Source organism: Anopheles maculipalpis, chromosome 2RL, assembly GCF_943734695.1.
Source record: "Anopheles maculipalpis chromosome 2RL, idAnoMacuDA_375_x, whole genome shotgun sequence".
Lineage (NCBI taxonomy): Eukaryota > Metazoa > Arthropoda > Insecta > Diptera > Culicidae > Anopheles > Anopheles maculipalpis.
In genome coordinates this window covers 5,384,311-5,410,090 of record NC_064871.1, presented here as the reverse complement: position 1 = coordinate 5,410,090, position 25,780 = coordinate 5,384,311, and the positions used below count along the sequence as shown (strand labels likewise).

Genomic DNA, 25,780 nt, shown 5'->3' with positions numbered 1-25,780 from the left:
GCCGGTGGTTTGCTGCATTGCTTCGCTTCCGCCAGTTTGCCTCATGAGAAAGGGGAACACGCCAGTAAGGGATTCAAACCAACCAAATCGCCCTCAGTGATTGACCTTAGCTGGGGCTGAAGAAAACACCGCAACCCGAGGGACGAGAAATCCACTTCAATCTTGGGGGCTTGGGGAGCAGAAAAACCGGGCTTCATTTTCCCTTCAAGGTGCACGCACTCCGGTGCCTTAATCCGAGCTGCCAACGAGGAGCAAGCATAACTCAGACCGTGATTGTTATGGCACGCTCGTCAAGCGGCAAAAGCCACATGATGCTTCCAGCAATACATGACACGTTAGATTGCCCAGGTCTTGTGCAGTGCGTTGCATGCATGATTTACTGCTGCAGTGCATAGGAAAATGGATGTTTAGAGTGGGAGAGATAGTAACTGCTACAAGAAGAGGAAAAGCTTAATTAAACGAATCCTGATTTCATAAGATATTGCTGAGTATCGGTGTTGTTAGTCGTTGCTACATCTCGCGGTCTCGAGACAACTTCATCGACAAAAGAATAATGTCCAGATTCGATTCATAGTTAAAGTCCTACACTCAGGACCGAATATGATCTTCTTAAAGTTTGTTTTGAAGTGAATTCTTCATAACGTTTCTCAAACAAAGTATTCGCTCGACCAAGAATACTCGTAAGAACTAGGAGAGACAAGCAATTACATACCTCATTGCTTTATTATTATTGCTTCAAAGTGTTGAAAGAAGTTGCGTGATTATGTTCATTAAATAATAGATTCTGCGCTTCTTTTTTCCATCATTGATAATACTGTGAAGATTACAGCCTCTCCTTATTTAATCAGTCACAAACATCTCAAGTTCCCGTAAGTTCCCCCATCACGCAGGATGACTGACTATTCAGCTACGGTTAGAATCGAGCCAACGGGAAACAAATGACTCAAGGCCTCTCTAGATAAAGAAAAAGATTTAAAGAGGTATCATGAACGCTGTGGCCTCATGTTCACAACATTTGTAAGCTATTCGTTGTGGATAACAAGATCTCATTTGAAGACGAGGCTTCATAGACGAAGAAACTTTTTGCACTGCAAGGATTTTTTCATCGTGAAGCTTCTTAGATGGCAACGAATAGGTCCTAAAGAGAAAGAAGCCCTTCTAATAATGAGATCCCTGAGAAGAGTCAACTGTGTCCACCGTTAAATCACTCAATATTCCCATATGTGAGAAAAACTCTTATTCGGTCCTACGTTTTCTACATAGACGTGAGATTAGAATCTGTAGTTTGTGGTACATCAAAGCTTTTGAGCTTAACATACAACATTGAAGTCCTCATGTGTCATCGTTACAGTCTACAAACTTTTACCCCATTACAAATGCATTGAAAGCCATCACACAAAAGTTGCAACTATACTCTACGACCCTACAAAACTTTCTCAAACCGAACACAGAACGATACACCTGCACACTACACCTGCACTATGCAAAGTATTTTCATTAAAGTATATATTTAAATCTGCATTAAAAAAAACACCACTTACACTTCTTCCAGCCGATTTCAGCCACTCGTTAAAAGTTTGTGTTCATGTGCTTTTAATTAAATTTTACATCATCGCCACTTTGCCACAGCATCGTCGCACTGCTGCATCGAAACCGTCGTCAGGCCGCCAGTATCATGGCGACCCTTCATCATCATCATCATCGGTGGAACCTCATTTTTCGAGATGAATAGGGAAGGTTCAGTTGTTAATTTTTATGTGTAATCTCGTTTCTCGAAACAAAATAAGCTCAATGTATACATTTGTACACCTTTGCAGCCAACGGTGATCCTTCACCATCGTTACATTTAATGTCTTAAACGGAAAGCGAAGCACTGCACTAACCATACCCGTCCGGACGGTAAACGAATCAGCACGAACTTCGGTTGCCGGAGTGAAGCAAAGTTTTGGCAAATTTAATTACACGCCCACACCCAAGTGGGACACGGGGATCGCTTATGTATATGGGAAAGGAAAGTTTTTCCTTCTCTGCCAAAATAAAAAGTAACGGAAAAATCGCTCGTTTACCCGGCAACGATTCATTATTGCATCTTCTCGACAAGGGTGCTCTCTCTACACACCGAACAACGCAGTCATAAATTGACTGCAGCTTTTTGTTCCTGTGTTGTGTTTACTCATTTATTGTATTCATTGTGTCTTTAGGCTATGAAAATTTGAAAGGAAAAAAGTTCCACAAAATGTAAATGAAATCGTTTCCTTTTCTACAATTCTACGATACACATGTCCAGTCACTGCTTTATCGAGCAGCCCAATTTGAATGGTAATCTTGATGATGAAATCTTCACCTTCGATAATCAAACAATTTTTCGTTGTTGCTTTCCATCAGGACCCAAGCTACTAAAACTAATGAAGGTAATATATCAAAACAGCACTTCCGACCAAGGGCGCCTCTACACGCCTACACGGCATCACGGCATTAATTTTGGAAGAGATTTGTCATCCAGATTAGCACTGTCACGGTCAGCACCCCCAACAAAAACCTGCAACATTAAACCACTCGGCCACTTTGCGACTGTGACTGGGAGCGTTGGGAGCGGAGGGCGTTATTTTTCCACCGAGGTGACTTTGTAATGTGTAAAACGGCCGGAAAACAAACGACCGTCGCAATGGTTTCATCCTTCCCGAAAAGGTTGTTAAATCTTTCGTGTGAAAAATGGATGTCATTATGCTGCCTCGGTCTCCGGGATCCGGTAAACCCTTCAGTTAACAGCTCCTTTTTTTATGATCCACTCAGACATCATGAATTTATTTTCAGAATGGTAAACACCACGCTGACTGGAAGTTTGAAAGAAGAAGTATTAAATTGTATCATGTTGCATTTGCAATTTTGTACAGTTTTGTATGGCTTACAGCCAACTTGCCAACCAAACACCAAACACAGCAAAGATGATGATCCTTTCACCGGGCTTGTTTAATATTTGTTCATTTTCGCAAACTACCTTCACACACAAAACCTCTTACGGTGCTGCCTTCCTAGGGGTAGAACACGCGGCAGCATAACTTTACCTTCGGGACCCTTTGCCGAATCGGTCGTCTGTAAATATACATATATTGAAAACTTTCATCCCGCCAGTCGACAACCATCGGAAGGAAACGCAGATAAGGTGTCCCAAAAAAAAACGAACAAACAGCCACAGCAACGCCAACAAAAGCTTCCGGAGACGATTCGCCCGAGAGGACTCCCCTTTAAGATTCCAACCAAACACACACACACACACCCAGTGCTCGGTGTAAACTATCAAAACGTAAAACGGATGGGAAGCTTCTCCTGGGCGTGTAATATCGCCCACTATCCCTATGGTAACATTTCCGCCCAAGATAACTGTGGAGCCGTTAGAACCGGTGAGTAAAGTTGGCTCCAAACTTGCTGTGCACGACGGCAACAAGTTCGACAACTTGTTCACCTTGTGCCAAAGTAGGAAGCACCCCAAGTGCGATTGCTTGTGTGTAGGTACCGCAGATACCTACGACAACTTGCCCTATTAGCTTAGACATTGCAGTTGAAGTGGATTTCTTCGAAAAGTCGTTCGCAGGGTAATCATTATCTTATTTCGAGAAAGTTTGCCCCACTTTACAATGTGCCGAGATGTGCTTGTTGAGGTTCGTGTGAGCGTGTAGTATTGGTAAAACGTTTGTTGGTTTTTCATTGTAATTGGTAGTTAATACTTTGCGATGGCATGTACAGTCCTAGTTTTTAATTTTGTTTTCTTTGTATTGAAGGAAGACTGGAGGGAACTGGAAGTTCTTTTCACTAGTGTCTTACGCATTGAAAATGGTAAAGAACAAAGCAATATTTTCTTTATGTTAAGTTTGAAACCTTTTCGAAATTAGTTTTTAAATAAATAATTATTTTACAAAATACTTTATAAAATACCAACCATCCCTGCGGAATGGTCGACTCGTTGTGATGCAATGAGAATTGCATACCTTTAGGCGCAAATATTTAACGGAATGCAGGAAATTAAAAATTATAAACATAGTTTTCATAGGTTACGAATAAACGCACGTTTAGATAAATATATGCAAATAATACACTTAGTTCCGCATATTTATACACATTCTACCACAATTGCTTTCGCTGTAATGAAACATCATTTGGTTTATGTTTTATACTCAACACGCAAATGTTCCTCTAAATAACTCCATAAATTGTACTATAAGTTGAGATCGCCGTCGCAGAATTTGTAAACCAATTAGAAATAATCCACCTCAACATACGAGCAACGCAACAATTTACAAACATCATTATTCAACAATACACACATTTTCCGTTTCCACTTTCATCCAGTCTTTTGTATTAAAATACAAACCTACCCAAAATAAAACCAAAATACGCGTTTACGCTCAATTACGGCGAAAGAGCTTAAAATTGGCCCGAGCCGACGTGGGGACAACTGAAAATGCGAAATAATAAAACGTTACTAATCCTCCGTTTGCCAAAGTTTGTACTAAAGTCGTTCATGCCTGTGCTTGAAGTGGTCCTTCCATACCGAGCCAGCCAGCCAGCCAGCCGGGGTGAAGCGAAAGGAAAACAGCTCACAAACATAATGGTTGGCACGGTACGGCACAGTAGCCACCACCATTGCTTCTGGCCCTGGTTGTTCATGTGGCACATATTAAACGCTCTACACCATTTTTGCCACAGTCTGGGAAGTTTGTTTTTATTTTGCTACAAAAACGTGAGCTTCACCTGCCTTTCGGGGTGGGAGAAAGGATGGAACGGGGGACGAAATGGGGACAAATTTTCCCACTTGATATCAAAGCAATCGAGATCATATTTTCCCCATTTTGTTCATTTTATTACCAACCGGGCGCGGATATGCTGGGGCTGAAATTTTTGTTATGGTAATTTACATTCCGAATATTTTTTTCTGCCACGTTGTAATGTAACTTAAAATGACATTTACGTTTTTTAGAGGGGAGCCGCTTTCCCATACCCGAGCGGTTGTCTTAAATTTATAGACTATCTTTATTCGATTCAATTGCAGAATGCCGGGTACGGTTATGCCAATTTCGTGATTTCCTGCGCCCAACTCCACCAACCCTACGAGTCTAAGCTCGATGCAGGGTTTTTCTGTTTATGGCCAATTTTTCACATAAGAAAAATCTTCTATCGCGTGTGCAAAAATTGTGCTTCTTTTAATCGGAAACTTCCCGTGACACATTTCAGGATTACGACACAACCGACACATTCCAGGGGATTTGCGCGAATGCGTACCCAAAAACTTGCCCCAACAGCTTACGACGGGAAGGTAAAGTTTCGTCATCCGTTCCTTTCGCCATTTTTGCAATGGCCGCTCGAATCGAAGCTCAGGTGGGCAACGGTAATAACCACTTCCGATCTAACGAAAGTTTCGTTTTTACAAATGTAAATCCTACCTCAGGGCACAGGTAACATTCCAGAGCGAAGCAATTGCATTTTTAATACGTTTCCCTACCGTAACGTTCCCCGCAGTTCGTTATTATTCAAACTTCCATTTCAAATTCAACTTCCACAAGTTCACGTCACTCACAAACTCACAAAACAACGTCAATGCGAAGGATAAGGAGTACTACAAAAAGCATACATACACCTTTACAAAAAAAAACCCCCTTTCGCATCACAACGAAACCGTTCGGTACATTTACGAAACGCGCTACAGCATGCCACGATGGAAACGAGGTGCGCGTAGAAAGTGTCAAAAATCCGTCCCAAAACACCTTGCAGCCATTTGCAATGCGGATGCGGCAGCGACTAACTTTACGAGCGGAGCGATTTAGCGTTAGCCAAACATGGGGAGTTTGGCCAACGTTAGCATAGCGTTTTCGGAAAAGGTCAACTGTCGGTTGGAATGGTTACAGAACTTTGGGGCGCGTTCGTTCGTTCGTTCTGCATTGGCGTTTCGCGGAAGGTTCACTATTATCGTAAAGTTCTATTATAATAGGCATGCAAAGATTACACTGAGGCGTGTTAAGTAGCACCTTTAGAAAAGCATTTCATTCGCAAAACGAGCCAATGTAAATGCGTGAACATGTGGTGTGGAAAAGGTAGCTGTAATCTTCTTTTTTGTGTCGGTTTACATAGAACGTTTTAGATTTGAACAAGGTGGAATGAGGGAAAATAAACAAGACTAGGATTGCAGCCGTCCCGCGCCATCGTCCACCAATCCGTTTTCCCGGCCTTGATCGCGGATGATTCCACGCCATCTTCCCACCTCAATCTGGGCCTACCACGCCTCCTCTGTTCGTGTGGACGGCCTAAAAGAACTTTCTGAGCTGGGTCGTCCGATGCCATGCCTATAAAAAGGGCCAGCTCATCGGAACCTGGCGAGCCTAATTCGCTGCACGACGGTAAGGTCGTCATACAGTTCATACAGCTCGTCGCTCGTCTCGTCGTCTCGTCGTCTGTTTTGGAGAGGGTCCATGTCTCAGAGGCGTATGTGAGTACTGGGACTATAAAGGTACGATACAGTCCTAGCTTCAACCGTCGTGACAGGTTTTTTGAGGTGAGATGTTTCCTCAGGCTGTAAAATGACCGGCTGAGCGCCAGCATCTTAGCGCGCAACTCCGTCTCTATGCTGTTTTCAGTACTGACTTTTGATCCGAGATAGGTTGGCCTTTGCCTCGTTAATCTGCAACCCGAGGTTTTCTGCCGCCTCTCTGCTCGATTTTTTGATAGGCCTCTGCTACCTGGGAGAGCCGCAGACCAATGATGTCTATATCATCAGCGTATGCCAGGATCTGGGTTGACTTATAGAAGATGATTCCCGAAGTCTCCACCTCTGCGTCACGGATGGGCCTCTCTAGCGCCAAGTTCAATAGGAGACAGACGAGCACATCTCCCTGACGCAGGCCTTTGGTGGTAGCAAAGGACCCTGAGAGTTTTCTATGCACCTTCACCTGGCATGTGACGTTGGTCATGGTCATTCTAACAAGTCTGATCAGTTTGGCTGGGATTCTAAAAGAGCCCATGGCCTCGTAGAGTTTTACCCTGGCTAAGCTATCATATGCGGCCTTGAATTCTATGAATAGATGGTTCGTGTTCAACTGCTGTTCAGCCATCTTCTCCAAGATTTGCCGCATGGTGAAGATCTGGTCAGTGGTAGATATTCCGTTTCGGAATCCTCTTTGATAGTTTCCAACCATCTGTTCAACGAATGGGACAAGCTTATACTGAAGGATTAAGGAGAATATTTTGTAGCCGTATTCAACACCGTAATACCCCTGTAGTTGTTGCAGTCCAACATATCTCCCTTCTTGTCTATGGGATAGATGATGCCGAGATTCCAATCACAAGGCATCGATTCGCTATCCCATACCTCGGTTACAAGCAGATGAAACTCATTTTCTAATAAGGCATCCCCGTTTTTGACCAGTTCGGCTACGATTCCGTCGGCTAAGTTTAAGTTTCCTTATAAAATCCTGTAATGTACTTAACATATCAACCAGAATTATTACTGATATAAATAAATCTGCATTTAAAGAACAAATTTTTCAACATGTTTCTTATCTATTTACCTGGAGATGATAAAAGCAATACTCAAAAGTTGTGCTTCAAGTTGATCTTTATGTACTTTTTGTATCATGATTTTATTTTAAAATAATTTATATAAAAACCTTTGAAAAGCTTCATTTCTGGCAAACAAATGTACCTATTGCATACTTTCTGACGCACACTTTTAATCCAATCCCAACCCTTTTTCGCATAAGCCGTTCGCCTTCTTCCGCAAATGTTTCCTCGCTTAAAATGAATCAAATTTCTAACGAATTGCTTACCCACGTGCACTGCATTCTCATCAAATAAATTTTACATGTTTAATTGTCCGCCTGTGAAAACTATCTTCCAACAGATGGTCCCATTTTGTTTGCAGTTTGCCACCAAATACCGAACCCAACACTCGGTAAACTTTGCTTCATTACAGCCAAAAGCCCCGTACATCACGTTCTTAGCCCACACATTCGCACCTCGTTTCGTTCTTAACGCTGGCACAACACACCATCCACTGCCACGGTCTGTTTATTGGGCGTACAGTGTTTACTTGCGCCATTTAAACGAAAATCCCTAAAATCAGCTCAAACCGCTCTGTTTACTGCGCTGCTTCTTCTGCTACTCCTACTGACCGGTGTGGTGTGAAGTAGAAAATGGGACGAAAAATAAAACCAAAAACACTTGCCAAGCCGTACCGATTACTTCCATTACTTCCTTGCAGCTGTTGCATCGGAGACATCGCGACCAGCCGCCAGTACACAGTTGTGCACTGCAGAGGGAACCCATCCCCCTGGCGATGGGGAATAGCTGCAGCGAAAGATACCGCATTGGATCGTTTGCCGGGGTGGCGAAATTGTAACCCACCGTTATATGGTCACTTGCACGGCAAACTGGGCAGAAGCGCCGGTTGCACCGACAAATAGAACGAAGCACAAACGGAAACATCAAATATTCAACTCCACTAAACCGCTCGTTGGCCAGGAATGCAAAGCGTTTGCATTTTGTTTTTTTTTTCGCCCACCCCTTAAAAGGTGATATAAATTCGCGAATACAAGCACCGTCTCTCAGCCGCGCTCTGATGCTGATAAGAAACGTCACTTAAAAATACAAGTTGCTTTTTTATTCTTTTCCTCAAGGCCAATGCATTTTTAGCGGGTTGGTGATGAAACATCAATCCTACCGAGCGTTTCCTTTGTGTGGCTGGCGGATTGGCGATCCGCCCGTACGAGAAGCATCGTGGTCCGGATGGTTTGCAATAAAGCAAGGCTAAGTCCTTCTCGGTTCGTTCCATTCTTTTCCGCTGTTACTACTGCTCGTCGTCGCTCGTCATAAATTATGCTATTTTACATTACGAGGCGAACATCGTCATTTTATCGTTTTCGCTGCTGAAAACAACTCTGGGTCAAGATGGGGGAAGGGAAAGAGATGGAGGTCACAAAGGTCAAGAAGAAGGAAGGGCACGAAAACAAGATGAATAAATTGCACTGAAAATACAAAGGACTGGCGAGTGTGGGATGACATGGTGTACCGAATGCGGGACAGCATTCTTTGTCTTTGGAGGATGCCAAATAATGCCATGAAATAATAGTAAAAAACGAGGAACAATAGAGAAAAAAAAAATATGCTGGGAAACGAAAGAAAAGCAACACATCTCTATTGCCATGAACATTGGAACGTACAATGTCGGGACATTCTTCTGGAACACGCAAGCGAAGCGAGTAGCCAAGTGCTGCAAGAGGAGCCGTTTATCCACTCGTTTCGCCTTGTTATCGGACCCGGTCGAATGGAGCTACAGCGTCCTGGAGGTGTACGGAGGTAACAACCGTAACCACCGAGATACCACGAGAAATTTCCCACAAAATCTCAACTTCCCGAAGGTTGCCCTAGGAAACAAAACACAGGCAGCAGAGCAATGCCTGAAATCCTTGCCACCGATCAACCGGTCGGTCATGATGTTGATGATGATATTAATGGTGGCGCTGATGACAGCGATAGCACCAAGTGTGGTTGTTGCTTCGGCAAAGCTTCCAGTACAGGCTTCCCGACACCGCAACCACACATCATGTGCGCCCCGGTTTTGTGTTGATTTTTGGTGCTCTTTGGTGCTGTTGTTTCTAAAACTTACCATATTTTCACCGTGTTTGGGATGGTGCAGACAGGCAGAGAGCATCGATATGCACGAATAGCTCGAATACAAATTGGTTGAGATAAAGATAAATGGACTTTTTGCTTTGTTGCTGATGCTGGTGATGCTGTACAGACTGTTGATTTAGGGGTACGGCAAGCTGTAGAAAGCATTCGATTGGATGTACTACACGTCTAGCTCGTAATGTGTCTGTTAATAAGGAAATTGACCAGACTAAGCCGAGTTGAAAGTGTCCTTATCGACGTACTGAAATGTCTAAAATGCGTAAACTAACACTTCCTGAGGATTTTTTACTGTCAAACCAAATCTGACAGTTTGCCTCGAGCACTTTTTTCTGTTTACTTTCAAAGCGTTCGGGTAGCTGCTAGTGCTCGATTTTTTCCCCTGCCTAGGTATATACACGCACTGGTTTAATACTCCACAAAGCAATCGAAAACACACTTTTATCTAGTTTGTTCTCGAGGGCTTCCCGAGGACTCAATATCAGGATAAGGTTCGCTTGCAAACAGCTTGCGATTTGCTCGAGGTCATGATCCCGAGCCTAGCACGCCTTTTGATTGGGGAGAAGCCCACATTACTTGCGTTACATTACGCAGATAGAACGAGGGAAATGAAATTACCATATCTACTATCTCGCGGACGGAAATTACGAGCAATACTGGGGTGAGTTTTTGGGGAGGGATTCTACTATACTTTGTGAAAAGATTTCTTTTCCTGAGGGAGACGTGAAAGAGAAAGAACAAAGTTGTGTTAAGTAGAAAAGTTCTAAACAATCAAATGATAGCACGGGGTAACAAAGGGCAACTCAAAAACAACAAGTCCAAGGTGGGTTCAAATCTCGATGGGATCTCCTTGCGTCTCTGATTCTTCATACAATGCTTTTTGAAAAGGAAATGGCAGACCAAAACATAAAATTCCCCAAGTCTAGTTCATGTTTCCACCAAATAAGACCACAACTTTCATTACACGACTACTTTGGACAGAAAAACTTTTAAAAACACATCAGCATTCTTCGCTATTTCTACTTATTTGCAACAAAAAATATGTCGCATTCATTCTTGCCCAGCGTTCGAACTGCCGTGATCTCGATTTGCTACTGAAATATGTTAATTCGTCTCCAAGAATTTATCTTGCGGCGCACGGATGAAAATGATCAGTCAATCTGCATATCATTCAGCATCGTTTCGCTGTTCCGGTTGGCGAAACCGACAGCCGCGTCTAGAAATCAACTGGTGGAAAGCTAATGCTACCGTTCAGTCGTGAAATGAAATTCGACACAGCTCGGTACGCACACATAATGGGCAACAAAATTGATTGGCGAACCATGAAATGACTCTCGGCGCTTTACTACTGTAAAACGCACAGGATGTCAAGATGTCATACGTTCGGTACGCATCATTTTCAAAGTCATCAGGGAGACACACTTCGCGTCTCCCTAAAGTGCCTAATGAACTGTTAATAAACTTCCAACTAGTCTTCGCAAGCTAAACTAGTCGCTGCTAATTATAATCAGATTTTCTAATCATCATCATGGGCATCTTGTTAATGGGTAGACAAAATCAATCAGACATGAATGTGATTTCACTGCGAAACGCACTTCAACATCGTCCACGCGCTTAATGATCTCACCCGTCGGCTGGCAACACTTTCGCTGATAATAGTGATTGCTTAATCGATATTTATAGCATCCAATTCCTTCCCGCAGCTGAACGAGGATCAGAGGATGGAGCAGAAGAAAAAAAGGCCAGCAAGAACAGGGCACAATTTGATAGAGTAAAGAGAGAGAGTAGCAAGAGTTTTGTTATTTTTAGCGCCCAGGAATATTTGCCGACGCCAATCGCCGTTCTTCTTTGGCGCATCGTGCCTTGACCAGCACCACACTTCCAGCACCGAGTTCTAGTTCGCACGAGTAAACTTTCTTTAGTGGTTTTCAGTTCAGTTTCAGTGTGCGTAGGTTGCAGCACGGCCACGGCCAAGAGGGTCTGTTTTATGTTCTTTGCACATCCTCTCCTTGCACTAAGACACTTGGCGGCGTCCTCTGCGTCCTCAGCGTCCCATCGTAAAGCAACTACATCAACCTTCTTCTGCTGGTATAGTTCATCCTCGTTGGTTCGTTGGCGCGTTACGATAAAGTGAACAGAGCACTTTTTATATTGTTCTATACAGCTCACCACAGCGTTACCAGTGCTTGAAAGCGAAAAGGGCAAAAGGATAGCACACTCCTTGAAGTCGCTGTGCGGAAAAGCCCTACCGTCCGGCTGTAGCCTCCACAAGAGGTCAAAGTGAAACATGTGTTCCGTTTGCGAGAACTCGGCGTATGGTACGTCCTTTTTGTTCCTGACTTTCTTTTAGAAGTTTTGCAACAAACCGGAACTAATCCACACACACACACATACACACACACACATTGGGAGCAACATTTGAAGTTCGCGCCGTCTCCAACAAAAAAATAGACCAGTGATCACTTCACACGATAAAAAAAAACTCCCCAAAACGCCTTGTGTCCTTTGTGGGTGGGAAAATTTATTCCGATGCTAAGCCATGTCCCACCAGCACCGAATGTTATCCAATTTGCTTGAGCCAAGTCATTCTTCACGAGCTTTTGTTGGCACTCGCCAACCGAGCGAAGGAAGGTGATGACTTTCCGGAAATTATTTCTTTGTTTGAGATACGAAAGCAAGAAAGTAGAAAAAAAGCAGCACTTGTCCTGTTCCTAACTTCAACACTATCGTCACTATCAATTGTAGTAAAAACGAGATGAAAAGACTAGCGTTTTTTTTTTGCTGCTGTTAGTTGCTACTTCAATTTTTCAATCTATTCTTGTGCACCGCCGTGTGCCAGCAGTTTGTGGTGTTATTTGTTAACTGTGCTGCACTTGACGTCCACTTGAGATATGTTTCCGGTTTCAAATCGATCGCTGTTCTGCTGACACAACCGGCCATGTCAGTACCGCACAGCTACACCAACACACGTATCACAGGCTTGCATGGATGACAGTATCCGCCATTTATCCTTGGGCCATTTGCAATTTGGGCCTGGCCTCGAACCAGAAGGAAGGATATTGCTTTGTGGACATGTTTCGACACAGTTCAACACAACAAGACCGTAAGAGATGTACTTACTTCCAGTGAAGTCCTATCCCACGTTATGGTCGTGAAGCTAAAGAAGATGTTTCATAAAGACTTTATTCTTCCTCTGGACTCTCCCTTTATCTATCTTGCTTTTGTATCTCCAATGGCAAGTTCTTCCTTGACAGAGATGCAACAAAAAAAAATCCACCCGAAATTCATTAGATCCCTAATAGCATTACATCCGCGTAAAACCTTCATCAAGTAGGATCCTTTATCCTGTCCGAATCCATTAATTAGTGCCTTATCACACAGGGTTAGGCAATCAAACACAAAAACCACTCCCATTTGCTACTCCTTCACTACAACGGTCGCGAAATCTGGTCCTCTCCACGGTGACCTCGCAACGCTAAAGAATATACGAGTCCAAAGTAACCGATCGATATGCTCGCAACGAGCTTTGTTTGGCCTGCAACGCAACAAGGCGCCTCTAGTGAAGGTTCCCAACGAAGTTGGGCTGTCCTTCCATCCAGCACACATACAGCTCGGGGCCGGATAGCGCACGCGATACGCAAATGAGCGCAATAATCACGCACGCGACTCGCAATCAACAATGTAACGAGGGGAGGGACCTAGGTAAAATCGATGCTAACTTCCGTATCGACCGTATCTACTGTGCCGTTGCCACGATCCGTCCCGTGCACCACAGAGAAATGGATCGATTTTCGCCCTTTTTCTCACTCCGAGTAGAAACTCCACGACGAAAATACGACGGATGGACCATCGGGATAGACAGTAAATGGTATGGCACGTTCACTTTCTTTCCACAGTTTTCCTAAGGTCGTTAATTCATCCTAAGAGAAGAAAAAAGCTTGATGACAAGCTATTACAACACTCCCCCCAATATAGCATTCGCTTTAAGCTATTATTATTCAGACGTTTGTGTTCTGGCCTCGGTAAAGTTGCTGTACCGAATGCGCTTAATCCCTACATCCTACCGGAACACAGTAGCAATCCGATTTTCAGCAATTCCCATCCCGTTCTTGGTGGCCTAATTAATTTTCCCTCTGCCTTTTTTTTATCTCCCCCTCCTTTATTCCTTTCGGTATCCAAGTGAACTTTCCAACTGGCCAACTGTACGATGGCTCATTAAATTTGTTTCTGTCCGTTCCGAACAGGCTGATACTGTTACAGTGCGAGAGCCATAGGGCAATATAATGCCGGGTTTGGTCAATATTTGCACTTCATTTGTTCTACGGTAAGCGGATCGGGGATCCTTGCGCTCCCGTTCGCTCATCGTCGTTCTGCGCCGCTAGCACAATTAATCGACTAAATGTGAAAAAGTTGACTATTTGACAAGCGAAACGATTATTGTATCAAATATCGAATGCATCAAAAAGGAATAAAATTATCATTAAAAATTAGATTAGGGCCCCCTTAAAAGCCTGCAACAAATTGCTCAATTAAAGTATGTCAATAATGAATTCAAAAGAAACGTGAATTTAGGAGCAACATTGTGTGTGTGTTGTGTGGCAAAAAGCAGTCGAATCTTCTCTCTCGGTCAAGTTATGGTCGACATCGCAGCAAGTCGGAACCATGTGTTTTGCTTTGCAGCGCTCGTCGCGGCTTTGCACAAGCAGAATTGTTATGTGAGAACATCAATCACAAAACACACTGATGGAGAATGCTTTATATGTCCCTTCCCTGGCTTAAGGGGCAATGCATCTTCTCCCGTCGTAGTACGCACACACACATATAAACACCATTGTGTGGTGGTCGCCCGTTGATGAGGACTTTCCAGAACGCCATGCACGGGGTGGAGGAGCCGAACACCGCTCGTGCCGCGTCCTATTGTCCTTTTCCATCCTCTGGATTTCTCGTGAGAGGAAGTTGATTTCTCCTACCGCAGCTTGGGAAAGGCTTTGGTGAGAGGAAGAAACCTCCCTATTCGATCACGATACACACTGTTATGAAGTTGTTGGTACAGGTAACTTCAGACCCATGAACCATGAGAGAAGGCAGACTGCCATCAGACGCACAACTCGTTTCTCTATATATGCTGCCTTACGTCCGTTTTAGTTCTAGCGATGTATAACTACGGTACAAAAATACCACGAGATTCGGTAGGATCCTTGTCCAGAGCATAAGATGTTTCGCACCCGTTCCCTCGTATAGGGTAAGAAAACATTAGAGCGATAAGCATTTTAAGGGAGGGGGTAAGCGTTTGACGCAGTTCTCTTTGTGGTGCGTTTCGTCAGCTGCTGGGTACCGTTGAGTAAAGAAGCGACCCTCAGTGATTTGCTTATTCGGCGCTCTCAAACACGCAAACAACGCTGTTAAGTCGTCTGGAGAGGGTGACTTTTTCTTCGCAGTACGATCGTGTTTGAAATCTATATACAAATCTATTTATAGCTTTATTGAAGTTCAAGTTGATGTGAAAAATAATTTCTTACCTTTTTTACAATCGGCACTAAATGATCCCTGCGAAATCTGCAAAACTTTTTGTGGAAGTTCCTCAGCTTTAAACAACGCTGTCGTCGCTATGACCCTAATCGTATGGGAGGCGGGTGCGTGTGTGTATGGCAGACAGTAAGAACGAGCAACCAGCAGCACCTGCCGAATTAAACATTCATACACTGCTTCGTGTCATTCGCGCACCACCTAATGCCCTAGTTGTCCCTACTCCCGTCCGAAAATGGTCCTTCTACTCACTCCTAGGTATAGCGTATCGCGATCGATGGCTATGTATCGTTGTGGTAGCTTTTGTTAGGTTTGTTTTTTTTTTACTGGAAAAATTCACAAACTTTTATTCTTTATGAAACTCACACAATCACACAATAAAACGCACACACACACACACACCTTGGTTAATACAATTAGAAGTAACTTTTACGTACGTACCTTTGCCCACTTGTAGCTAGAACGAACGGAACCAAAGGCTACAAAAAAATTATTCTTCCATTTTCCCGTTTTTTCATCACATTCATTTTTTATTCACACACACACACACAACCACACACGCTGGTCTACCGGCACGAGATCCGTGAATGCCCTTTAAGAGCAAATCACTAGACAAGACTTTCCCGCCGTTCGTTCGAGTGTACGCACACGTAACGGTAGCACGCGGATGGTACGCCCGATCGGTACTAGTGGAAAATCGCAACTACTATACCATCAGCTGTGGGCTTTTCTCGGTCCGTGTCCGAAGCATTCGGTAAAGTCGTGCTTCGGGAAAACTCGTGCCAAGTGGAGAAGTTCCAGCTGTTTCGTTTTTTTTTTGCGCGACGAACGGCTACACTACTCCACCGACAATCGGGGGTGCGTGTTTGTTTTGACAGTTCAGCACACACACGCACACGTGCAGGCACAGTCGATTTTCCGGCATTCGGTGGGTAAAATACACACACATACTCACTGAAAGGAAAATCTCTTCATGTAACGTATTTCCTTGGTTCAGAAAATCGTCATAAACATTATGGTATTTGGCACAGTGCCTGTGTTTACTTGATTTGACACTGATGGATATGTCATTTCCCGTTTTTTTTTGCCATTATGACCATGATCTCTACTGACGAGCAGTAATTACGATTTCTCAAAAACAAAAATAAACTAAACTTACTTTATTTTTCCACGAACCATTCACCAACCAGCACCAGCGTTACAAGCATGCGGCATTACGACGGATCGCATGCGCCAGGGCTATAATGGCATGTTCTTGCTGTTAAGACAGTGGTACGGTGCTGGTGTAATCGTACCATCGTTTTAACTTTATACCTTTCCCACCGATCCAATCGACTTTTTTCTTATTTCTTTCTCGGACACACAGATTCCAAATGTCATCGGACAAGGCCACTACTGTGCGAGATGAACCAGCGATTCGATCCGGCCCACAAACACACACCGTACGGCACCAGAAAAAATAGCCAACGAATGCTTACCCAAATAAACTGCGCACCATGCGTTGCCGTGGCGTTTGTTTACAGTAAAACAGTCTCTTTATTTCGTGTTTAATTCTACAACCGATTGCGGTTTCGGTTGGCAAACTCTTTCATAGGAAGAGAGGGAAGACGAAGAACGGAGACTGCACCCGGACGCCAGACCGTAACGCCTTCATTGAAAAAAGATATGTGCACCGCGATAGGCGATGATCACCCCGAATGCACCCCGGGTTGAGATACTAAGCTAAGACTAGAGAGGGAGAAAATAACCCGGAAAGTGTACGCTCGCGGTACGCGTTCGAGGTCAGGGATGGCGTCTAGAAGCGAGGCAGCGGGATGTGTTTAGCGAATTTCGTTGGCCCAGAACTCTTTCACCATGTCGGCTGCTTTCTCTCCGATCATGAACACCACTGCATTCGTGTGTGATGCCGGGATGGTGGGTATGATCGAAGCATCGACAACACGCAAACCCTGTATACCGTACACCTGCAGCTGGGCATTAACCACTGCTTCCGGATCGGTCGCAGGACCCATCTTACACGTACCACACTGTAGAAACGCAAAACCAATTACTCTGGGGATGAGAACTCCTTTCCATTCCAGATAGTACTAGTGCACACCTACCTGATGCTGTAACGTGCTACCGACGGTTCTGATGGCACACTCCCAATACTCGTCGCTCCGGAACCGGTGCTGCTCACAGCCATAGAACGGTGTACTGTGCAACCGTGCCCCAATACCACGGAAGCTGCGCGATTCGATCAGATCCACCGTCAGCTTGACACCTTCCCGCAGCACCACCAGATCGTCATAGTCAGCGTAAAAGTTACCCTCCATCCGGGGCCAATGGAACGGGTTAGCACTTTTAAGCAGGATACGTCCACGGCTTTTGGGCCGCATCAGGATCGGAGACACGGAAAACGCGTGCTTTCCAAGGATCGAACCGTACGTGTTGCGATAGAACTCGTCCGTTATACCGATCGTGGCACGTAACGATCCGGATTCATCGTTATTGTACGCACCCGTACCCATCACCAGCTCAATGTCCGGGTAGTCTGAAGCTGTTGAGCAAAAAGGGAAGAGTATTTTTTGTGGAACCCCACAAACAAGTCACACGCAATAACTTACGTGTAAAGCTGGTATTTGTCTTGACGAAAGCGACACCTTCCGCACCACCGGGAGATGTGAATGGACCACGTCCGTACAGCATGTAGTCTAGAATGAACCGTGGCGAACGCATGTCACGCTCCCGTACTGTCACCGGTTGATTGACTGGAAAGACTAGACCGGGCAGATTCAGATGATCCTGTAAGTTATACCCCACCGGAAGATCTTGCACCACCGGGACTCCAATCTCATTCAAATGATCTTTTGGTCCCACTCCGGACAGCATCAGCAGCTGGGGAGAGGCAATCGCACCGGCCGCTAGGATCACTTCCTTTCGTGCACGGATCACGTATCGTCGTTTGCGCTTCATGAACTCCACGCCGTACGCTAGCTTCGTTACCGGATCGATCAGTATTTTGGTCACGCGCGAGAACATGGAAATGTCCAAATTTGGTCGCCGAGCGGCCGGTGTAAGGTATGCTTTCGCCGCACTACATCGACGCCCTCTGCGCATTGTGGCTTGAGCCTTGCCAAACCCGAGCTGAATCTCACCGTTAGGATCCGTCTCCATGTAGCCCAGCTCGCGACCAGCTTCGATAAAGCGTTTCAGTAGAGGTGTTTCGAACGATGACTCTTCCACATCAACTGGACCAGCCGTGGAGCGGTAGGGTGAGTGCCGAAGTTCGGGTATTTGTACACGTTCCGACTTTTTGAAGTATTCCAGCACCTCACGAAAGCCCCAACCCGGATTGCCTGCCTGCTCCCAACCGTCGTAATCCTTCCGATGGCCCCTTGTGTAGATCAGGAAGTTTATCAGACTCGTACCACCGAGACCGCGACCTTTGGGCCAATTGCACACGCCACCCTTCAGTCCCAAGCAGGCACCCTTCATTGGGTCTGCTTTGTAGCCCCAATTGTAACCTGAAAATGGGGAAGGTTAACGACAGTGAGATATCTCTTCAACAACACTCTCTTCGTCTTCGTGTATCTTCTATCGCTCTCATCATCATCATGCTCCTCCATTCAAGTTGATCTTGAATCACGGCAAGCAAGCAGGGTGCTTTGCTCATTGAAGGGTTTCCATTCAAAAGCTCTCGCTCGTACGAAACTTCCACGGAGCGCTACAACTGCACCCCATGCGCTTGCGCTCTGCAGACGCGTTCAACCCCTATTGTGAACAACCCCTTTCTATTGCATGCGTATGAAAGGGATGCATTTGATGCGTGTCGAGTTCCACGAAACAGACAACAATTAAGGGAAGGGGAAAATTTATTTATAGAAACCATGCCAGCCAGCTAAATATCGCTAGAAGTGAAACGGTCTGCGAGCAGCATAAATAGCAGTTCGAACGCTCGAAGCATCAGGGTAGTCTGCTGTTCTCACGGTTCAAAGGGGGGAGTTACCTTACAACTCACAAACATATAGCGGTACATGTCGTATTAACTATATAAAACCTGTTATCATACAGTCTATAAATTCTCTCTCCGAAGAGACAACAACTCCAAACCGAAAAAATTGAACGAAACTCAAAACAACAGCTCGCATCTAACTGCGGTTGAAAAGAAAAGAAAACAAATGCCTAACCAAACAAAACGGCTGGTATAATTTCAAGTAATAAGTTCGTTACGAGAAAAAAATCTATGACCAGAGGATAGATGTGACTACTTTTTTGTCCACTACTTGCTCAGTAATCGCTTCCTTTCTTGCTTTCTGTTATAGTAAATGGCAATGTTTGTTTATTTAGTTTTTTTTTTGTGATTAGGTTTTTTGGTTAGTCCTTCAAACAGTTTATCATCTTCTTCAGAATTATCAATTGGTTCAAATCTAGCAGCATCTATTTTTCCTAAGTCTAGGTAAATTAGGTCATGGGCTGATCCATGACATATGAAGCCTTTTTTTGGTGGGAATTGTAATGATGAATAAATTGTTACATTGTACGGTCAAGACACCAATGATGATGAGACTCCTGGATGACAAAAGACCTTGATTGACGAGGCCTTTCACTAGGAGAGGGCTAGGCCACTTGAACGGCGAGGTACATGAAAGCTTTCCATTACACCACTACGTTGAGCTATATTACGGAGTTCACAAGGGTGAATATCTGTTTTATTAAATTTTTAAATACTGTTTTATCCCTTTAAAAGCAAAAGCCCAAGCCATTTAGACGTATGTGAGCACAAAACCCATAAAAAGTGTGCTGAACAATTGCAGCTGTGACTATTGCACGAAATACTTGCGGACTCTAGTACCCAGACTGCTTCTAAGGTGGCTCATCGAGGCCGGCAAAGTCCGACTCCCTAACCTCCCTTGATGCCGGCTGAGATGCCTGCTGAACAGGTTGAGGTTTTGATGCATACCCAGAGCATCGGCCTTAGCAGCTTAGTCGCCATGCAGCTACCCTAGCCAATCTTGGATTAACACCCACAAGAGCCGGAGACAGGAACCACTGCTCAACCCGTGGGACCCTCGCTGTAGAAACCACGACGTATTGTTTCACGACGACTAGCATGACCAAATTTCTGGACTGCGTAGTTTTGAAGCGCATGTGTGTGGTCAACCGCTGTACAACCAGCGCTGAATGGGGTGTCTTTCTGGCGTCTGGGACGGTATGCCAGTCTGAGGCATGAGAGATCATCCAACTTCGTTAATCACAAGCTGCGTCCATCTCATCTGAAGTGTAACCTTAGATCCAGATTGACATGGCTTGGTAGAAGTAGACGTCGTGGCGACTTGTTCAGATAACCGCAGACCGACAAGACGGGGGTGTCCTCCGACCTGTGAATCTGTGTGATCGCGAGTCTTATGCACCAAACATCTCTTAACAAGATGTCATAACGCGGCCCTGAGACAGTTTCTTTACCGGAAACGTCTATACCCTCTTACTGAAGTAAAGTCTATCCCTGGTAATCCGATAAGAGGCCAAAGGCACAAGGAGGTTTTAGTATGTGCGAATCGGACAGAACAATGCTCGTGGTGCCAGGGCAAAACTTGGCCACTATCATTGGCCAAGTGTTCATTTCCTCGGTGCCTAACTACTTGAATATTTGGCCCGAGAACCTCCGAGGAGACTCTCTTGTCGCCATTCAAGGTCAGCACCAAATTCAAGCAGGCATATTCAAGGTCAGTACTGCCAGCCATAGCAAAGCACGAGAGCAAGCATATCGTGTCGTATGGCGACATCTTATGGGTGTGATCATTTGCGGACATGCTTTTGTATTTTAGGATAGTTTTAACGATCACTAGAATAGGAACGATAAAGTTTTAGTATAGATTAGTACAAATTTCTGCTTCTCTGAGCGACCTGCCACTCTGGGGGATTGGGTGATGATGATAATGATGATGAAGATGATGATCCTTTTCTCGTAGTAAACTAGGGTTTGACCCATTAACCCATCAAAATAATTCCTCTAACCTTCTCTTTCTTTCTTCATCCCTTACGATAACTTTACCATTATAAGAATGTTATGTAAGGTGTGTTGCTGATAAATGATTCTCTATATCCGACGATAATAAATTCGTATATGCTTTCTCAAATCTTCCATTCAAAACGGTCGAATTTCTATCCCCAAACTCTCGCAGAGTTGGCGGGTTGCTTTTTAAATGCTTATTTTATCACGTGTACATGAACTGCAAAAAGACAATTTAATTTAAAAGTATACTAAAAACTAGGGAAGGCCTTGAAATGTGTCCAAGGTGCTAATCATGCCTACCTTAACTGTGGTACTCGATGGAACCTAGGCATGAGATCGAATGTTACAGAACGGATCTTAATAGCCCATAAACTATAACATAAACCCATAAAAGAATTTGACTAAATAACATCAGAGAGTTTTTCCTATCTTACCTGTAATACTTGTAAGACCCGCAGTCAGCGGTACCTCCGTCAGCATGTTGCCCTCCTTGCCCGCCTCAAGCAGCAGCACATTCCAGTCCCGCATTTCCGACAGTCGGTTCGCCATGACGGACCCACCCGACCCAGCACCAATGATGATGAAATCGTACTCCTTCCGAAACACGGTCGTGTCCGGAATGCGGGGTGTACCATTGTTAAACAGGACGCTCATTTCATCAAACAGCGTTTGAAAGAAGGTGTTGTCCATGGTCTGCTCACTGCTCGATGTAACAGCAAGTATCAACAGTAGAACCATCGAGGCTGGTGACTGTAAAGTGAACAAAGAAAACGTTATGTTAGATAGCTTTCGATTATAAACTAATCACATTTTTTGACAAAAAAGTTAGAACTACTTTGAAATATTCATGAGATGGCGTCATTTCCGAAACTCTTCCTCTTTCCTGCAGCAAAATGGCATCGATGTAAATCTTTGACAACGGAACAATAACATTGACCGTCAGAATTTGTAATGGAATCGAACACAACGCCCTTAACAAGGTGCATCTTTGGTTGACAGCAAACATTTACATCTTAACGATCGTGTCGCTGCACGCAACGCCCAATATGTCGACCTTACGCTTGACCACCAATTTTAGGGCATTAATATTAAAATCCATTAACCATTTATCAAACGTCCTTGGTGCTGCACGCACCATTCTCCTGTCAGCTCTTACTCATCCGGCTCTTCTGCGCATCGTATCAAGGAAAACTACCCCAAATGAGACCCTTCGCCGTCGATCACGTAGGCTTGAAAAAGATTAGCACGAGCAGCTAACCTACAAACGCCTCTCAGGACCTCGTTCGAGTTGCAACGCGTGACCTTTTGCGCTTTCCGGTGTGAGAGTGATCTGCATTCACACCATAGGATTCAAAAAGAAAAAGTTTTGCCTTAGGCTTAGGCTTCCATATAGATGCTAATTTTTAGTCACTTTTAGTCTGTAGACCCTATGAAGTAACATTCTCTTTTTGATCTGCTTAGGACTGCTTAGAACACTTCTTTAGTTAAGGGGGCAACTCCTCTTTTGATTTCTTGTCCTAATATAAATCAAGTCTTTTACGAGAGTTTATTTTTAGTTGAGAAACTGGTTTGCAAACCGAAACCGGAAAGTCTTCATCTCGGAACTAATATTTATTCATAGGAATCTTCCAAGATCATCAGCGGATCCGAAGACGAAACTGGAGAAAAAGAAGAGAGAAAATACACGCTTCTCCTTCTCCTCGAATGAGAGTGCAAAAGCAAAAGCAAGAAGAGAACAAATCAAGGCGATCCTGTACTTCTTATTTTGTCAGAATTATCCATCGCTAGAAGTAAAACTTTATGACCATTTTTCACACGGCACAATCTGGGCTATCGAATCTCGTCCGGACCCTGCACAGGATTGCTTTTTTAAGCTTCGGGAAAAGTATAGTTAAGTAATCCAAACATGGAGAGATTCAAGTCCTTTCGTAGAATATTACTTGTCGGTCGCCGACTACTACTAAAACCTTGCGAGACTTATAGTTCACCACGTGGTTGTTGAACAATCATCAGTCCTCATTTGGGATTGGATGGGATTTGAACTCCAGTCCTGTCGTCTGAAAGTCGACCCATGTGTTACCTCTAAAAGCAGACCGATCCTGAACAGAAAATTACAAATTTCCCATTGCAACTATCATCAAGCATCAAGACTTTCGCCACTAGGTCATCGCTAACCAATCCACCTTGAACTTACATCCTAATTCGATTCGCAACAGCGGATAGTAGCTGTTATCAAACAACCTCTTCGCTTCGCTGCAGACGGGCTTGTGTTACATAAGTATTTCTTTTTTCGAAACATATTTTGACACAAATAAAACGAAAGTTTCGACCCAATGTCGTCAGTGATTAATAATTTATACGACTCGATTTAACACTTTTCTATTTACACCGACGGATGATTGTGTAGATTAATAGTACAATTGTTCCAATTAGATAATTTTATAGCTTTTGGCTAGCAACAGAAAAAAACACACGCATCGGGAGTTTTTTTTTTTTAATTGATCAGTTTATCGGGCAAATTTGCTTGCGGACGCTAATTGGTTTTACCAACACCTGCATAGAGGAGATGGTTACGGTAAGCTGCCACCCGGTACCGGTCAAAGCCCCGTAAGCCTACCCCTTTTAGACGAAAGGAAATGAATCATTACCGGCCAGTTTGACAGCACCGGCCTTGACCGTCACCGTTACCGGCGTTACGCCCGTCGTAACATGACGAAGCAGTCCACTTCTCGAGGGGTTTGCTGCGAAAAGGCGATCACATCACATGCGAGTGCTGTGGGATGCATTTTGGCACACTTTTTTGTGCACTTACGGAAAACATTACGGAAACTATTTGTATTGATTTGAGGCCTATTAGTGTGTGGTTTTTTTCCTTTTAATTAAAAATATCATTGACATTAAATATGGCCACCCAAAACGAAAATACACTAATGGTTCCCAATCCCCGTGTTCTGGAGTATGTAATGCCATTTGGAAGACAGGCTTATATAAGCCAAGCCAACCAATAAAACTAATCAAACCTGAACCCGACTAATAACGGATCAGAATAAATAGCTTTGCGTCACTGCACTAATAACCTCCCTCTGCTAATCATTTGTTCGTTGTCAAAACTGTCCTCTATTGCACTCTCTGCTGGGGTCTATGCCTTTGCGCGTATTAAGATGTCGCCATAATCATAACGCCTGTCACCTCGCGGTGCTTACTTACGCATACATTATACTCCCCATATCAGCCTAATTATCTTTCCCCTTAGCCGTGCTAGATCGGCGAGTGAAATTAGCGTCTGTTACAGAGAGTTCGTCGAGGAGGGTTTCCTTCTAGACGTGTGGTTTCCGACCCTCCGCTGCCAGAGCGTAGCCCGAGATCGATTGGACCGATTATAAAACCGCGAACCGCGCATACCTAATGTCGGATGTTAGCAAACATCCATAGCGAAAGCCACACAAGCGTGGTGGTGAGGAGCTTGATTAGAACTAATTTTACTATAATTGTACGTTTCCCGAACACACGATGGGGGATCGTTTAACCGTCCCGCCTTATACCAGCCACCCAAAAAACGAAGTGTTGTGTCAAGTGTCGATAAAACACACATCAAGTGACGATTAAAATGGCCAATTCCAAATATATTTTACGTCAAACTGTTTGACGATTGCTGACGTCTTTTCGATCGTTTCGATGCTCCACAAGAATTGTGTTTTATCTCGTGAAATATCTCACCTTCTTTTTTTTTTTTTTGGACTGTTGGATTCCTCATCCACCAACGAAAAGCCCCATAAAAGTCGTTTTAATCTGCGTCAGTGTTCTTCCAACTTCTTTCAAATTCTTTCCCACCACGGTAAAGAAATAGTTCGCCTGACGAACCGCCCCTGCTAGTCAGTGGTTCTGTTGTCCGATGTTGGTCAAGTTTGCAAATCAAAAAGCATTCAATGCTGAAACCTGTTTTATAACCTTCTCCAGACTTGCTTTGGAGTCCAGCTGCTGTTGCCGGCACGGTGTTCAGATGAAATGGAAATCGGGATTTGAACAGGATTTATGTTAACTAATGAATGTAAATTGATATTCTGTTGGCACCAGCTTCGGTAGGCAAGGAATACCGTCGGAAAGCTTTAAATTTTAGTTAAAATAGGTGGAAAAGTAGCTTGAATAACCCATTTTAGACCAATCGGTTGACTTATTTCGTTGAAAAACTTCTAAAAACTGTTGTAGATGTTAGCTTGTTAATCCTTTTTGTCTCCACTAAACACCTCTAGATAAGATCGCTTTTAACCAATTACATAAATGAATGCCTTCTAACAAACAAGATATTCAAAAAAGTAAATTATTATGGATTTTTATGGACTCCTCAAAAGTCACTATTGCGCCACCTACATCCATGTCGTCCATATTCAAAGCTTTATTCGCACGAAACAAAGACTAAACACTTTCCAAAAGCTTCAAGTCATCCTAACCTGTTCAATTGCTTGAAGGCAAGATCAACGATTAGCGCTTAATGAATATCGGACACAAAAACACCAAATATCCTGGGGCAATATTTTATTGAATGAATTCACCACCACCAACACCAACAGTTTTCTGACACTGAGT

General features: G+C 44.0%; 3 protein-coding genes across 3 annotated transcripts in view; 2 read left to right on the top strand and 1 right to left on the bottom strand.

Annotated features, from left to right (window-relative positions):
* The window catches only part of LOC126559214 (UPF0687 protein C20orf27 homolog), a 462,937-nt gene that overhangs the window by 111,969 nt on the left and 325,188 nt on the right, over positions 1-25,780 (top strand). The gene's annotated exons all lie outside the window — the stretch shown is intronic.
* Positions 1-25,780, top strand: part of LOC126558950 (dihydropteridine reductase) — a 374,118-nt gene that overhangs the window by 103,942 nt on the left and 244,396 nt on the right. The window lies entirely within an intron of this gene.
* On the bottom strand, positions 17,008-25,570 carry LOC126560023 (glucose dehydrogenase [FAD, quinone]-like). The gene is made up of 5 exons (XM_050216184.1): positions 25,565-25,570; positions 21,631-21,946; positions 17,808-18,707; positions 17,304-17,740; positions 17,008-17,228 (listed from the first exon to the last, which is right to left on the bottom strand). Exons 1-5 carry the CDS (start codon positions 25,568-25,570, stop codon positions 17,022-17,024), a joined length of 1,866 nt encoding a protein of 621 aa, XP_050072141.1. The 3' UTR covers positions 17,008-17,021.